The sequence below is a fragment of the Anabrus simplex genome, chromosome 7 (genome assembly GCF_040414725.1).
Source record: "Anabrus simplex isolate iqAnaSimp1 chromosome 7, ASM4041472v1, whole genome shotgun sequence".
In the NCBI taxonomy this organism is placed as follows: Eukaryota; Metazoa; Arthropoda; class Insecta; order Orthoptera; family Tettigoniidae; genus Anabrus; species Anabrus simplex.
Window position 1 is genome coordinate 141565718 of NC_090271.1, and position 17770 is coordinate 141583487.

Genomic DNA, 17770 nt, shown 5'->3' on the forward strand with positions numbered 1-17770 from the left:
CTCAGTATCCTTGGTCTCGGAGGTCGCGGATTCGAGACTAGCTCGAGTCCGTTCGCTCGGCACTGAGACATGAAAGGGGGCGCGTCGCGACACGCGGTCATGACAGGCAAGATGGTGCCGGAAGAGTATCTGGCCGAAAAACTAGGCACTGTGTAGTTAGACCCCTCCAAGATAGCTTCTGTGAGGTTAGCCTTGCACACTCATTCAAATTCCGTGCCTTACACCTGTCAAACAAGAGCGCCTGGACTTGTTTTGTAAACAAAAGCACGTGGAGTGAGGTTAGACCCCTTGCACTCTTGTTCAAATTCCGCGCCTCATACCTGTCAAACAAGAGTTCGTGATCGTGTTGACACCTGTCAAACAAGAGCACGTGGTCGTGTTTTCTACACAAAAGCACGTGGAGTGAGGTTAGAGCCCTTCCAGGTGACGTCTGTGAGGTTAGCCTTGCACAGTTATTCAAATTCCTCACCTCACACCTGTCAAAACAAGAGTACGTGGTCTTAAAAAGCACGTGGAGTGAGGTTAGGACCCTTCAAGATGACGTCTGTGAGGTTAGGGTTATTCTTGTTCAAATTCCGCGCCTAACACGTGCTTATGTTTGTAAACAAAAGCACGTGGTCTTGTTTGTAAACAATAGCACGTGGTACTATGGGTCAATGACCTCGTAGGAAAATGGTGATTCAACTCCCATTGTTTTAGAATCCCTGTTGCCCTACTGCTAAACCCCTTAGGTAAGAAAACAAACCCCTCCCATCTCCTCCTGCTTCACTTCCTTTACCCCCCTTCTTCCACCATCACATCTCCCCAACCCATCCGCATCTCTTGGCCAAAGAGAGGGCTTAACCCTCTAGGTGGCCAGTCCCACCCTTTTAGGGTGGGGAATGAAAACCTTTGTCAGTCAGTCACCACGAATTCCACTATTTTCCCGCCAATCGATAGTAACATTAAGATCTGTGATATTGAAGTCGGTCTTGACGGTACTGATTTTAGTTGTCTTGATTCAATGGTGCAACAATCGAAATTTTACGATTGATCGACTATCGATAGTGACGGTTTCCTTTCTGTGTTTTTCATTTTCAGTGCGAGTCCAGTCGTGGTTGTTGTAGGTTGTTGTGTAGTGATTATTGGCAATACGCGTATCTGGGCACTTGTTTCTATTTGTGAATAGCAGTGCGTATTGGCTAGTCAAACATGCCCAGCAAGAAAAAGAAATATAACGCCCGCTTTCCTGCTGTAAGTTTTCATCGGTCTTACATGGTTGATAGGTCATGTAGAGAAAGTAGTTTCGACTAAGTGTTGTATTGAGGTTATGCTTCTCAGTTTGATAACGAAGTTGGTGAATTGCCTTTGAGCAAGTTCTTAACGGTTATCGACTATTAACTTACTTTCTATAAATGACTCTAGTTTGGATGTAAATATCAGTGCATATCCCATGGACATAGGTCATCCCACTTGGTTTGCAAATTGTGGTTATGGGTAGTCCAACGATAAAAAATATTAGTCGTCTTAATAGATCATCCAAGTTAAAACATACTCTGCCTCCATTTCCTTCAGAGCTAATAATCAGCGCCCTAACTGATTTATTATTGTTACTTGGATAGATATCTCAGCATTATGCATCCTAAACTTCAAGATATTTGGCAGTTACTGCATTTACTGCATGTGTTCTGCCCTGCGTGTTGTTTTAAAGTGTGCTAAGTTTGAGCCTTGTCGTTTCTGTTTACCCTTTTTTATCTATTAGTAGATTTTGATTTATTCTCATAAAATTTACTGACTAGCAACATGATATGAAGGTCCTTCATGGCTTGATAAAACAAATGAAGCAAGTATCAATTTTAAAATGGTATTTGTGGGAATCCTCGGTTGAGTCACACCTCTTTTCCTTTCAGTTAGTGTTAATAGAGGCTAGTACCATATATATCTGAGCTGAGTAATTGTACAACAATTGATCCCTCATAATATGAATGAGATCACTCTACATGTAGGCGCTTTTCTGAGTGAACCACAGTGAGCAGGTACCAGGTCAATAATAAATATCATCATCCAGGCTAGTTGTTCACTAGGGCCTAACTTAAAGGAACAGTGTTATTGAGTTTTAAACATTTAGCAAATGTTATGTCATGGTTATCATATTTGGTACTGTACTGAATTTCTAGCCTCAAATCTTCACACAAGCTTTTTCTTATAATATTCAGACTTCTATGACTAAACACAGCATAAATCAACCGATAATTGAATTGAATTAAAATTCAAACAAAACAACCTTTCCCGTTATGTTAAGAGAATCTAGGCTCTTTGTTCTTTTTACATGGAAACTAGGCGTTAATCTAAAATTTTAAAAATATTTAATTAATCAATATACGAGGGCTGAGGTAAGAGAGATGATGTTTCTGGACAGAGAACAATGGCGAAGACTCATTCAACACCACCCTACCCAGCACGCTGGAGGGATTCTATGATGATGAGGGCTGTTTATTACACTAAGAAATGGAACTAGTGTTCCTCATGTACACACATTAGAGGTATTACCCAACCTACCTCACAGAACTTGGAATCATCCATTTATTGCTCTGTGACATCCCCAGCAATGTGAAGGTGATGGGGATTCTGGTACAACTGTGATGGTGTTATCTTAATAGCCTACATACTCTGCCCCAAGGAGAAACCATCTCTCACCATTGATCTGCATTTAGGACTGTCGCTCAGGTAGCAGAATCCCTATCTTAAATTATTTCAAAGAAGTCTGAAATTTATTGAACATCTCCCTTGGTAAATTATTCCAATCTCCAATTCCTCTTCCTATAGGGCGTAAACAAATATTTGCCCCAATTTGTCCTCTCGAATTCAAACTTTATCTTCGTATTATGATCTTTCCTACTTTTAAAAATTCCATTCAAGCTTATCCGTCTGCTAATGTCATTCCACGCCATCTCTCCACTGACAGGTCAGCCCATACCATTAGTCTTCCCAGCCCAAAGTTTGCAGCATTTTCGTAAGACTACTCTTTTGTCAGAAATCGCCAAGAACAAATTGTGCTACTTTCCTGTGAATCTTTTCCAGTTCTCTAATTAAGTAATCCTGGTGAGGATCCCATACACTAGAACCTTACTCTAATTGAAGTCTTACCAGTTAGGCCCTACTTATATGCCCTCTCGTTCACATCCTTACTACCCTCATAACTAGGCTCAGATGTTTAGGAAAAGTCATATTTTTTTCTTTGTCTCCATTTTCTTGCCTGATTGGATTTTGGTGCATATCAGGTGATTATCATCACAATTAAGTGATTTTTAATTGTCATATAAATGCATATTTTGGCTAGTTTTTGTCATAAGGTCATATTTTGAGCTATTTTTGTAGAAACGTCATATTTCGGTCATAATTCGGTGGTTTGACGACAGCTATAGCTGTGCAAAATCATCTTCAACTTATCGAATGCTGACTAGCATTCACAAAACTGCTTCTTGGCACCACATCTGCAGTTAATACAAGTGGTATAACTCTGCCTCTTCTATCAACATCGCGCAGGAATTGTTTTCCAACAGTTTATCAGAAATTCTGGCATATATTAAGTCGAACTTTGGAATTGTATCGAGTGCAATTAATCGTTTAGAAGCTGCTAGCTTAGAAATTCATGCAGGTATTGAAATTGTGAGAAGTGTTGAACTTTCAGTACAACAATCACATGAACTTTATAGGTACCTGTGTATGGATTCACAAATGTTTGATAAGTGAAGGAAGAACAATAGACTGCGAATAACTGCTAAACATATATATTCAGAAAATTAATATGAAAGTAAGAATAAAGAATTTAGTTAACAAATATGTATTAAAGGAATTGCTGTTTCAACTTATTTTAAAATTGCCATATTTAGATTAATCATTTTTGGGTCATATTTTGTAATTTTTACGTCATATTTCGTCACTTTTGAGGTCATATTTGCTTGCTTATTTGAGCCATTTTTAGGTCTTAAACATCCGAGCCCTACTCATAATCATATAAAGATATCTGTATCCTTTATTTAGAGTCCCTTTAATGTGATTACCCCAATGAAGATCTCTCTTTATATTAACACCTAGGCACTTACAGTATTTCCACTCCATCAACACAGTAATTAGAACTGAGAGGACTTTTCCTCTACCAAACAAGTGGCTGCACGGTTTGGATCATGTAGCTGTGAGCTTGTATTTGGGATATAGTAGGTTCAAACCACATTATCGGTAGCCCTGAAAACCATTTTCCTTTTTGTCCCATTTTCGCACCAGACAAATGCTGAGGCTGTATCCTAATTAAGGCCATGGTCACTTCCTTCCCTATCCTAACCCTTTCCTATTTAAAAAAAAATAAACTTTTCCTTATGGTTAAACCTGGCTTTTCACCTCATTTACCATCTTGCAACGTTGTCAAGGAAGGTTTTCTTGCAGTCGCTCACCATTAATGTATGTTTTGTAACATCACCTGCGACCATTGTTGCGCAAGAAGCATTGTCTCCTATCATTTTGCAGGTGGCTGATTTACAGTATATAGCTATTTAATGGGGCTGGGAAGTGATTTATCATCCCCCATACTCTGCAGATTCAAACCCCTGTGATTTTTATATTGAAGGTCAAGCAACCTCTGTTGCTGAAGTTTTGCAGGTGATAGACCGTTCCATTCTCATCATCCAGAGGTCAGATGTTACAACAGGGATACTATGGCTTCCATACCACTGGCAGCGGGTTCTACACAATGCTGGGGACTGCATAGAGGAACTGTCAAAGAGCATTGACCTCCCTAGGACCTTTTAAAAGGGTGCACCACCCTGCTATTTGTATAGGCCGCACAGCTAACATAACCTAGTAATATATATTTGAATCATTGAGTGCTCCAAATTAAAACATAAATACTGCGCTGTAAAATTGTTTATTTAAATGAAAAATTGTCATTATTGCATCAGTTATACGGAGTTTAAATGTTTAGCTTGACTATCACATAGTGTAGTGTGTGCAAATCCCATGCGAGCACTCTAATCCGCATGATGTCAGCAACCGAGTGGTAAGTCCCAGTGTTACATGATTATGAATGAGCTGTAGAACACCGGAAGTTGAAAATATTTGTTTATATCTTGTTTGTTATAACAACACTAAAATAGTTAAAAACTTTGCAGTCAATGTTTACCTGTGTGATATTATTGTTAATACCCTGAGCAATCTAATTCAAAATTTAGCAGATGATACTGTTGTCATAGCTGATGACATGCCTGCCCTTCAGTGCATGATAAACTCCTTAGTTTAGCACAGTGAAGAGTTTGGATTATATGTTAACCCCTTAAAAACTAAACTGATGGTGTTCTCTAAGGAGACAATTCGGACAAATCTCACAATAAAAGATAAAAATAGTTGAGCAAGTGTCTTCTCTCAAATATCTGGGACCGAGCTCGATAGCTGCAGTCGCTTAAGTGTGGCCAGTATCCAGTATTCGGGAGATAGTAGGTTCGAACCCCACTGTCGGCAGCACTGAAAATGGTTTTCCGTGGTTTCCCATTTTCACACCAGGCAAATGCTGGGGCTGTACCTTAATTAAGGCCACGGCCGCTTCCCTCCCACTCCTAGCCCTTTCCTGTCCCATCGTCGCCATAAGACCTATCTGTGTCGGTGCGACGTAAAGCAACTAGCAAATATCTGGGTACCATCTTGGATGACCAATGTAACTCCAAACGGGAGATAATATCTAGAATTGAGCAGGCCAGGAAACAATTCATTACCATGAAGAAATTCTTTGTGAGGTCAGATCTCAGTCTCCAACTACGAATTCATATGATCCGCTGCTATATATTTTCTGTTCTCCTATATGGATGTGAAAGCTGGACTCTGGATCCAATCATAGAAAAACATATTGATGCCTTCGAAATGTTCCTGTATCGCCGTCTCTTGCAGATATCCTGGGTAATGAAAATCTCAAATGCCGAGGTCCTTCGTCGGATGAAAAAGCAAAAAGAACTACTGCTCACCATAAAACAGAGGAAAACGCAATACCTAGGACATATCATGAGAGGTGAGAGGTATCAGTTATTACAGCTTATTATCGAAGGGAAGATACAGGGGAAGAGATCTGTTGGGAGAAGAAGAAATTCATGGCTTAAAGACCTTTGAAGATGGCACTGCTGTACTTCAGAAATGGCATTCCATTCTGCGCTGTCAAGATGAAAGCTAGTTACGTGGATCGCCAACCTCCACTCGGAGACGGCGTCTTATGAAGAAGAAACAAAGTGATCAGCCACTTGCAAATGGCTCTGGACACACAATAATGGGTGTTGCCATCATATGAAGCAATAACAGCTTGCATTCTGTTCAGCATGCTGGCAATTAAGATGCAAGATAATTTTGTGGTATAGCATCCCATTCATGAAGAAGTACCTGCAGTTCGGCCAGGTTTTGATAATCTTGTTGATGGACTCGCGTTAACTGAGCTGGTCCCTCAGATGCTCGATTGGGTTTAAGTTACAGCTTTGTGCTCGCCAGATGATATCTGTCTCCCTTAGGAATGTAGATACACACCATGCAGCATGCGGACAGGCGTTTTGATGCATTAAAACTAAATTTTCTCCAATATAGGAAGTAAAACGGATGATGTGTTAGAGAAGAATCTCTACTATGTGCCACTGTGCATTTAGTGTGATGAATGCCAGCCCAGTTTGGGCTTTGGGCTTGAGAAGTGCCCCACCCCACATACCATGATAGAACCTCCTCTGCAAGGTGTTCTTGCTTAGAAAGTACATGTAGAATAGTGCTCACCAGGTTTCCTCTGCACCCTTTCCCTTCCATCTGCAGAGCTGAGGTTGAATCTGGATTCATCAGTGAAAAGGACATTGCTCCTGTGCCCAATTCTGATGTTCTTGAGCTAACTGACACTGGCACAGCAGCTGGGGACCAGTAAGAGATCTTCTTGAAGTCAGATCTGCCTCTCTTAGTAGTCTTCTCACTGTCCACTCACTAATATTGACATTGCACACCTCCCCTAGACGTCTTGTAGCCTGTACAACTGTAACGTTGCAATCTCTTCAATACCTCTGTCAAAGAGGTTACCTCCTTTGTATCACTTGTAATTAATAGTTGCCACTAATAAAGAAACAGCTCTTATATACATGCTTTCCTTCGGTAAATAGGTACACTGATGAGGAAAAAACACATGACACTTTGATGTTTTAAAAAATTCACATTTAATGTACTAGAATGGTAATCAGAATGCAAAAAATGTTCATGAATTTTTATGTATCTCTTATTTAAATAAAAATAATAATTTAAATCATAAAACAGCAATGAATAAATATTGCTTGAGTGTTCCTTTGGCAGCATTCAAGTTATACTCCTAGAATACAACTTTTACACACTCCTGGCCACTCGGGCATCTCTGGTTGATGTAGATATCAGACAACCTGATCCAGATCCATGTTGTCTATGAAAGGTGTTGTGTTCTCAGTAATGCCTTACAGTTCTATGCACACTTGTGGGTGATTTTCCCAGTACATTTGCGGCACAACGGAAGTTGGATCCATCATTAGTTAATGTTACAGATCTTGCAGCATCTTCCGGACCCAAAGTCGTCTCAGTAGCAATTTTCATTCACAGAACCTCATGAAACATTAAATGAAAAGTTTGCAGAATGTGTTGGAAGACCGCGTTACATGAGCTCAACAATACAGGGTTCCCACAGACCTATAGTCAGGGAAATTGACTTTTGGTCACTGGAGTATAGGCAGAAAGTCAAGGAAATTAATTAAACTTGTTCAAAAATCAGGGAAAATGTGTGTATACCAATACACTTCACAGATTAAGGTATAAAGTTGTATGTTGCTGTTAATATGTGGAAAACAGAAAAGAATTTCAGAAAATTTAAATTCTAAGATAGTCAAGGTAAGTTGGGGTATCAAGGGGATTGTGTTGTATTGTTTTGCCTGTTGCTAGTACACTTGGGTTACTTGTGGGTTATAGATACGGTAAGAGTTGTATTGAACTACAGTAAGTACCATCTTACTGTAGACAGATGGTGGCATTTCTTAGGCTCCTATTACACTAGGTCGCCAGGCGGCACCACCGGTGACTCAGTTTTATTTCAATCAAATATCATCAATACGGACCAAAAATGATATTTATTACATGTAACGTGCAGGGCAGCCGGTGGCGCTGCCAATAACTCGTTCGGTCCCACGATAGTTCGGTAGTTCTCGCAGGCAGAGAAATCTGGTCTTTGTTTTTCTCGCACTTTTCTCTATGCATTGTTTTATTTATGCGAGTAGTGAACTACAGATTGTCACTATGCATATGAGTGGAAGTGAGAGTGTAGACAAGACAAAAGGGAAAAGCAGGAAGAAGAAGCCCTGAAAGAGTGCCAGAAGTTATTGGACAACAAAGTGAATACAGAAGATTTCATTTGTGCTGTTGAACAACAGCCTGCCATTTGGGACGCCAGTTCTGAAGCTTATAGTAATAAGCAAGTAAAACTGAATGCTTGAAATGAAATCATTTGTACATTCCTAGCTGATTTTGAGCAGCAGTCCTTGGCTAAGAGGAATAACGTCAGTAAGTAATTAAACTTTGTTATTCTTAAGTAATGTCGCTAAACAGAAAGTTTCTTTATAGATCAAGCTCTAAGTGAAACTGTGTCATTCTTGTGAAGGCTTTTCTCCATCTGTTTCAACTACAGAAATAAAATTTGTTATGTATGATTCTGTTAACAAGTAAGTAATTGGGGGGAGAAGTAAAAAAAAAAAAAAAAAAAAAAAAAAGAGCTTCAGGAATATTTAATGAGCCCTCATCAGGTCTTCTCTTAAAGACACTGTCTTGGAATAATAATATTTTGTGCTGTACGTGTAGCTTTTGTATTCGTTTCAGCTTACCATAATTATAGCTGAAAACCATTCATAATCCCTTGTTTTATAATAACAGAAAATTTAAATTCGTCTCACAGACTTAATATTACCGATGACAGGAGATTTTCTCACGTTACCACTGTAGGGTTACGGTAACTATTTATACGGTGTGATAAAAGATGACTCTTCTGTCTGTCTGTTTTTTATTCTATTGTACTTTTTTTTTTTTTTTGTTTTTTTTTTTTCAGTGACACTCATTCAGAGGAAGTGGAAATCCACCCATTCATGCTACACAAGAGAACTTCTTCGATTAAAGGGTGTCTAAAAGTGGTTCAGCTACAGCCAGGAAAAATCAGTACACACATTTTGAACAGGTACGTTTTTAAAAACTGCAGTGAAAAAACTATTACAAATGTGGACAAAGAAGACATTGTGAATGAAGAAAAAAAATGAACAATCTCGTTTGATAGTGGGTGTACATCTAGTAACTCTCAGAGTAAATCTAAAAAAAGAACCAGCAACGAGCATGACCTAATTGAAGTTCTCAAGAAAAGGATTGCATCAGAAGAGAAATCTCGCACTTTGGAAGAAACAGATGAGGATAAGTTGTTTCTCCTCTCTATATTAGTCGAGATTCATAAAGTGCCTGCTGAAAGAAAATTACAACTCCGGGCAGATATGATTTCTCTCGTAGCTGCTGCCCAAAGAGCTGTAAGCAAGGATGGCAGCAAGTGGGTTGTACTGGACCCTCCAGTCCTATGCCTTCACCATCAGTGGTACAGTATCCTATGCAAATACAACGCATGCAATATCCAAGTCCAGTGGAACAGCATCCTATGTAACAGCAATCAATGCCTTCGCCAGGACTAGTGAATCAACAATCACAAATTCATTTCTTCCAGACTCGGTTTCAACAACGCCAAGATGCAAATATGCCCTTAAAATCTCCTCCACCTGCAGACCCTTCAGTCACATCAAATGAAGATTCTGATATTCAAATGAGTGAACCTTTGCTGTTCAATGTGGAGTATATTTAACTTACTGTACATACAAACGCTCAACATAAACATGTAAAACAATTCATATATTTTATTACATTTTGGAATTAAATGTTATTACTTTTAGTCATACTTTGAATCAATATCCTTTTGATAGAATAGGATAAGTTTGGTATTAACATATAAAATTGCATTCAGTAATATGATTGAAAGAGGAATAGAAGTAAATCTTCAATAAAAAATATTGAACTAAAATATTAATATTCTGTTAATTTTTACTGTTTCCAAACTAGTTAATATTTCCTAATGCAATAAAGTTAATAACTTGAAATACAATTTATCGTTTTACTTACCTCAAAGTGACTACGAGCTTTTCTTCTGGTGTGATGCATTTTCTCATTTTGGTATCTTCCCCAGTAATATCAACCTTATCAATGACAATAATTCAAAGAAGGACAATTTAGACATTCTTAAGTAATTAAAAAACTTATTGTTGTCTGAACACAGTTCGTCAAAAAGAGTATAGTACAACCCTTTAGGTTCCCTTAACGATAACATAGGGCGTACATGCATCTTTCTCTTCTTCATCAAAAGTACAAGGAGGAGCATATACGTATACTTGCTGTCCGACATGTTCTCTCGTCACTATTGCACAGTAGACTGACCACACGGTGGTCAAACCGAGTGGTGGCGCGACTGGTTGCGCCACCTGGCTGCCCAGTGTAATAGGCTTGGTATGATACAATGCCCCGCCACGACTCTCCGCCACCCGTGGCTGCCAACGCAGTCGCGAGGTATGGCAGCCAGTTTGTGGCGATGCCACCGGCTGCCCTAAACTAATAAGCTCCATAACAATCAATGCCCAGTGACGAGCAGCGCCACCGATGGTGTGGCTGGCTGCGCCTCCTGGCGGCATAGTGTAATAAGGCCGTTACTCTCTGAGCTGTGGTTGTTAATGGTTTCAATAGGCATCAATAACCAATCATGCCTTAGACTTTATTTCAGTAGTATTTTAGCCAGGCTAAGTGGCTGAGGCGCTGGCCTTCTGACCCCAACTTGGCAGGTTCGAACCTGGCTCACTATTTGAAGGTGTTCAAATACGTCAGCCTCGTATCTGTAGATTTACTGGCACATAAAAAATCTCCTGTGGGACTAAATTCGGGCACCTTGGCATCTACGAAAACTGTAAAAAAAAAAAAAAAAAAAAAGAAAAAAAAAGTAGTTCGTGGGACGTAAAGCCAGTATTATTATTATTATTATTATTATTATTATTATTATTATTATAGTATTTTAGTTATTCTTTTCAGGCCTTGTTTCTTTTCTCTTCAATGAATAATTTTAATTTGTTTCGGTATCATTTGTGGAAAATTTTTCATTACCAATGACAGACTTTTGAAATACCGGTATTAATTAAATGGCAGGAAAGAGTACTATTTTTAATGAGCAATGGCTGGGCCCTTCTCTAATTGTAAATTTGCTGGGTAGTTTGGAAGGGACCAGAACAAAACTGATGCATATTGTACTCTTTGTAAAAAGACATTTAGACTTTCCAACATGGGTCATCAGTCAGTTATCTGTTGATAAACTTAACCATAATGGGTATTTTATTTGATCCTGTATTGACTTGTCTAAATCTATTAAAGAAACTATTTAAAATAGTTTATGTTGGGTCCATCGTGTCAATACACTTTAAATGATTGAAAATTATTTATTCATACATGTTTCAGGAACAATATGCATTCCCTTCATCAGTGAAGTCAAATCAAGTTGATTGTAGACAGATGGTTGCATCTCTTACTCTCTGAGCTGTGGTGGTTAATGCTTAATAGGCATGAATAACTTCATTTCAATAGTATTTGTTGATTTGACTTCACTGATGAAGGGAATGCATATTGTTCCTGAAACATGTATGATAAAATATATAATTTTCAATCATTAAAAGTATATTGACAAGGTGGATCCAACATAAACTATTTTAAATAGTTTCTTTAATAGAATCAGTTATCTGTCATACAAATAGATAGTTGGACTGAAATCTACTCAAATTTCATTGTAATGGGGTTTTGGCTCAAGTCCCACTGCAGCTGAACCATCAGGTCAAGAACCAGGCCTTCTTCATCGGCTTCTGTTCCTAACTCCACCTCTATACTTATCACAACTCCTAATACTACTGTATCTCTTTCTTCGGTGACATCGTTCTATATAAAAGATGAAGTTACGGATGCAGAGAATTGTTGAAAGAAACGTCTCGTTCATGCTGTCCAGATATTGTAGAAATCTTTCAAATAATTTCATAAATGGCTTTCACAGCCGCAGATCTTAAAATCACGGGAATAGAACCAACTTATGGGTCGTTAGGCTGTATGCATTTGTAGAGTTTCGCCCAGACGTGCCATGTGGGCTCATCAGTTCGATTGGCCTGCCCCTCCAAGACTCTGCTTAGCAGTAGCAGACCAACTGCGTCGTCCCGCCATGTTAGCAAGTATGGATTGCTAACCTGTTAACGAGAAGTTAATTCTCCATTTTGAAAAATATGTACTCCCCATGGAGATACAATTTAACCACTTTAAAAGATTGTGTCATTGCTTTAAGCTGGCCCCATGGTGTAAGGGTAGCATGCCTGCCTCTTACCCGGAGTCCCCGGGTTCGATTCCCAGCCAGGACAGGGATTTTTACCTGCATATGAGGGCTGGTTTGAGGTCCACTCAGCCTGGGCTGACTGTCTGACGGTGAGATAGCGGCCCCGATCTAGAAAGCCAAGAATAACGGCCGAAAGGATCCGTCGTGTTGACCTCACGATGCCTCATAATCTGTAAGCCTGCAGGCTGAGCATCGGTCGCTTGGTAGGCCATGGTCCTTCGAGGCTGTTGCGCCATGGGGTGTGGTTGGTAATTGCTTTAAAATTTGTATTGAGAGAAACAGTGTGTTCCTATAATATAATTCTTCATAGAAATGAAAATGAAAATCCACAGCCTGTTTCCAGTCATTCGACTGGGTCAGGAATGGAATGAATGAAGTCCCATCTAGCGGCGAGGATAGGAGTTGTGCTGGTTGCCAAAGCCTGTCGCACTCCTCTGGGGCAATGATTAATGAATGGCAGATGAAGTGAAATGATATTGAAGAGCATTGCTGGAATGAAAGATGACAGGGAAAACCACAGTACCCGGAGAAAAACTTGTCCCGCCTCCGCTTTGTCCAGCACAAATTTCACATGGAGTGACCGGGATTTGAACCACGGAACCCAGAGGTGAGAGGCCGGCGTGCTGCCACCTGAGCCATGGAGGCTTCAATTCATCATAGACTTATCCCATACTTTGGCCTAGGGTTGTGACAGATGGATCTTTTTGTAAAATATTTTGATGTAAAAGAACAATGTTCACATCCAGTATTAAAACTGCATTTTTAGGAAAAGCAATTTCTGTTGATTTGTTCACTAGTTCCTACAGTAGCATATAACCCCTTTCTAGGAGAAGCATTCTCCAGGTTTCCATGGATGGATCTTCTGTTAGTATTAGCTTTATGAAAAAATGTGAGGAAGAAATAATTTGTGAAGACCCTTGTAGTAATGTACCGGTAAGTATTAGTGCGTGTGGTTTCCATGTTGTTGATGCCATTAGGACTGAAATGGAAGCTCTACACTAGAATTTGAATATTTTTCTTCAAGATATGCACTGCATATTGCATTATACACCTGCTAGGCGGGCAGAGCACACGGCAATAACAGGAAGTAGGGTACATTTTTTTCACTGAAAAATTGCTATACAAGATGGCTTGAAAACGTTAATAATTTCAGAGTGTGAACAATTCTTGAGAAGATTCCCTTCCTTTATTCCAATTTAATCAAGCTGATGTCAAATCTAATGGCACATTATTATTTGAATTATGAAGCTACAGATATTGGAAGCAAGCATATTTCTTTTGAACTTGCAAATCCTGAGAATTTTCTTGAACCAAAGAAAATTGACACCAGGTAAGTTTGATACATAGTGAGCTTGCATTTGAGAGATAGTGAGTATGAATCCCAGTCTTGGCATCTTTGAAGGGGATTTTCCATGGTTTTCTGTTTTCACACCAAGCATATACGGGGTTCTACATTAACTAAGGCTGTGGTTACTTCCTTCCCAGTCCTAGCCCTTTCTATCATAATATCGCCATAAGACTTGCCTGTGTCAGTGCGACTTGGCAAATAGTTATAAGAAAGTTGACATGTGATATCAAACTTCAGAACTTCTAAAACCTTTCAGAGTTGTGTCTGTTTTAGATGTCTTGAGATTTAAGAAAGAATGCCAGACATTCCTAATCAACACTATTGAAAAACTTAAAGAAGCCCATTAAAATTCAAAGCAATAAGATCTTTTGTTCTGACAGTCATAAGCAAGCAACAGTAGGTTGGGATTATTCTTGTTTTCTTCATGGGCCCTCTAAATATTAGTTCCTAATTAGCGTCGACCTCTAAGATCTTTTGCTACCATGATTTTCCTTCATTCCCACCTAGACATACTTGCTCCCTTCACAGAGCTGCAGGTTGTTCTTATTGGGTCTTCTTGGATTTTTTCTCTCTCTTCACCGGGTAGTCCTAGAGTGGGGAGTCTGATTCTACCCAGCGCCTCTCATTCGAAAACTATGTGTTCAGCTGATTCATCTGCTTCATTGCATTTCCTACATATAATGTCTCTCTTTACTCCGGTTCTATGTAGGTGTTTTTTCAGATGACAGTGTCCTGTCAACTGTCTTACTACCCATCTTATATTTTCTCTGCTAAGTTTCAACAGTTCTTTAGTATGCTTCTTGTTTGGTCCTTTTATCAGTTCTTTTGCAAGCCTGCATCCTGGAGTATTTTTCCAGTTCTCCATTTGTTTCTCTTGTACCCATTCCAGTACTCTTATTGTGCCGATCTACAGTATATGAACTCATTCTAGCCTGTCCTTTTATGAAATTGCATAGTGATGGGAGGTCTAGTAAAATATTCAAGGCTTTTGTAGGCGTAGTTCTCATAGCCCCAGTTATGGCTATGCATGCCATTCTCTGTAGGCTATCCAATCTACTGCTGACTTTTCCTTGACTTACTTTCTGCCACCAGATGATTGCAGCATAGGCCATCAACGGTCTAATGATCATTGTGTATATCCACATTACCCATGTCTTCCCAACGGCTCTTTCACGTGCATACAGCAAATTCTTGGCCCGGGTTATGTTCCTTTCTATATGTGGATTCCAGTTTAGATTTTTATCTAACACTACACCTAGGTGCAGTGCCTGTTCTTCCATATATATATATATCTTGTCCAAGTAGCTTCAGTGATCTCTTTCCCTCTAATTTTCTCCTTGTAAAAGGGACCAGAGTTATCTTGTTCAGGTTGACTGATAGTTGTTCTTCCCGACACCAGTTCTCCACAAGGTTAAGTTATCTTTGCATGAGATCCTGGATAACACTCATCACCTTACCTTGTACCATAATCACTAGGTCATCTGCATATCATCGTGTATAAAAAGCCCTGTTCGTTGAGCATAGCTATGATTTTCTTCACCACGAGGTTCCATAACAGAGGCAAAAGAAATCCTCCCTGAGCACAGCCTCGGGTGGCCCTAACCGTCAGCGTTTCTTCAAACAGGATTGTTTTTATCTTCCTTCTGTCTAACATGGATTTAATCCATTTGACGGCGGTTTTACTCACCTTGCTCTTTTCCAATGCTTTGATCATAGTCATAGGTTGTATTGCTGAAGGCTCCTTTCATATCTAGAAATGCTGCCAGTGCAGTTTCTTTATATTCTAGGTTTTCCTCTAGTTTACAGACCAACTGGTGGAGTGCTACTTCAGTGGATCTGCCAGGTCTATATACAAACTGGTTTTCGTGTAACGTTGAGTTCAGTTGCACCGTTCTTCTGATATATTTATCCATAATTTTCTCCATTGCTTTCAGCATGAAGGAGGTTAAACACAATGGTCTGTATGCTTCGGCTTGGGCATAATTTGCCCTTCCAGGCTTAGGTATGAATACTGCTTTAGCTTCAGACCATGATTTCGGCACGTACCCTAAAGCTAGACTAGCTCTGAAAAGGTCCGTCAGGGCATTGACAAGTATCTCCCGTCCTTTCCTGTAGGTGTATTGGAAGTATCTCATCTGGCCTTGGAGCCTTTATAGGATGAAACGTGTCTATTGCCCATTTTACAAGGTTATACTAGAATCAATATACTGTATATTACTGGAAGTTATTAATGAAAAAAAAAAAAAACAAAAAAAAAAAAACAGAATAGCAGAAGATTTAACTGAGAAAGCTTAATAACTATACACTCTTCCTTGCTATGAAGCTACAGGTCTCATCAAAGATAACTTTGATTTTTTTTTTTTTTTTTTTTTCAGTACCATTGACGATAATGAAAATTCGGAAATGAAGAATAGATAATTCTTACTTAACTTATATGTACAAAAGTGCTAGGTACATGTAACTGTGGAAAGTAGTAAATATTTCTTGGTATCTAAAATGGAATAATTCATTGTAAAAACTACATCTAAAACCCATCATTCTGATAGTCGTAAAGATGGCTTTGATATTTTCCCATGGAAATGCTAATTTGGAGTCTGGATTTCCAGCTATTAAATACCACTTGACTGAAAACCAAAAGGACATATTGCCTTGTCGCTCTATTAATCATATATGATCGTTTGAAATACGTGGTTGTTTCAAAAAAGTTTGCATAAACCAAAGAACTTTGGTGAGATCTGCAAGACAAAAATATATATGGCAATCTAAAAGGAGAGTATGTTGGAAATAAAAAAGTGTTGATTAGATAGGAAATCCAGCTTTATAATTATGATCCCCAGGTAGTTCCACATAATTTATGGAGAGTGTTATGAGTCCTCAATTTTGTGCCAAGTTCAGAAGGTGTTGCTTGAAGGACAGTGTTCAGTCCAAGATGACATGAAGATATTTTAGGTTAGAGCAGGGAAAAACAACAGTTTTACCCAGGTCTTGTTTGCTACCTCTGACAATCATTGCACGTTAGACTGAGGAAATATGTGATTGCTACTTGCAATTAAAGCATTGGCTATTTGATGTATGAAAGTAGTACTGTAGCAGTATTTATAAAATCTGTAGCACAGTAAATGAGGAACAATATGGATTACAAGTAAAAGTTTTAATAAACAGTGTGATTATTGCTTATTGTCTAGTTCTCTTTTCAAGCAAAATAAGCTTTGTAGTTCTGTGTGACGTGATACCGTGATCATAGCCATCGGGCCTCCAGTTTTATGTGGTATCCGAAGTAGAGGGATGTGACTTCACTTCAAAAGGCCCTCATGCATCAGCCAAGATTTCTTGCATTTTTATGGAGTGGTATATGTAATTTATTATTCTGATTCATTGTTCATTTGTTAACTTTTATGTATTCTATTTGGCAACGAACCTACTACGCTGGCGTAGCAGGGGGAGAGGTGATACTCCCACGTGACACGTCCCAGGTGGCGGATAGGGGGGTCCTAACCGGCTTGCTGGCGGACTTGAGGGAAATAAAATACCTCTCGCGGACCAAACACACAACCCCCTGTGGGTGGGGGACGCAGACGAAGAATACACTCACGGTATCCCCTGCCTGTCGTAAGAGGCGACTAAAAGGGGCAACCAAGGGATGATTGGATAAGAACCATGAAACTACTTGTGATTAGTACCACCACGCGGGGAATACCATGGGTTTCTATTACTTGCGTGTAGTGCCACTATGTTAGGTACCAAATAGGTTTGTGATTAGTATCACGCAGGAGCACCATGCGGTCAGGCTTTTACGGTACGTGTGATTAGTAGCACTAAATGAGCGACACCAGGGTTCTGGGTTGCCTATGGTTAGTACTCACTATACACGGAACACCAGGGGATAGTACGAGCCCCTGTGGTTAGTACACTTATGTGATGAAACCATAGGTTTGCGT

At 39.4% G+C, this 17770-nt stretch overlaps 1 protein-coding gene across 2 annotated transcripts in view; it reads left to right on the top strand.

Moving 5' to 3' along the window:
• The first annotated feature begins 1095 nt into the window (after positions 1–1095).
• Positions 1096–17770, top strand: part of LOC136877371 (dr1-associated corepressor) — an 88179-nt gene continuing 71504 nt past the window's right edge. Inside the window, exons 1-2 of one of the 2 annotated variants that reach the window (XR_010860754.2) lie at positions 1096–1233; positions 9095–10079. Coding sequence is in view for 1 of the 2 variants with exons in the window: in XM_067151350.2 (XP_067007451.2) it covers positions 1192–1233 (42 nt within the window). In the remaining variant the exon portion in view is untranslated. Of the gene's footprint in view, positions 1234–9094; positions 10080–17770 lie in introns of those variants that run through there. The other variant, XM_067151350.2, reaches the window with a different exon arrangement.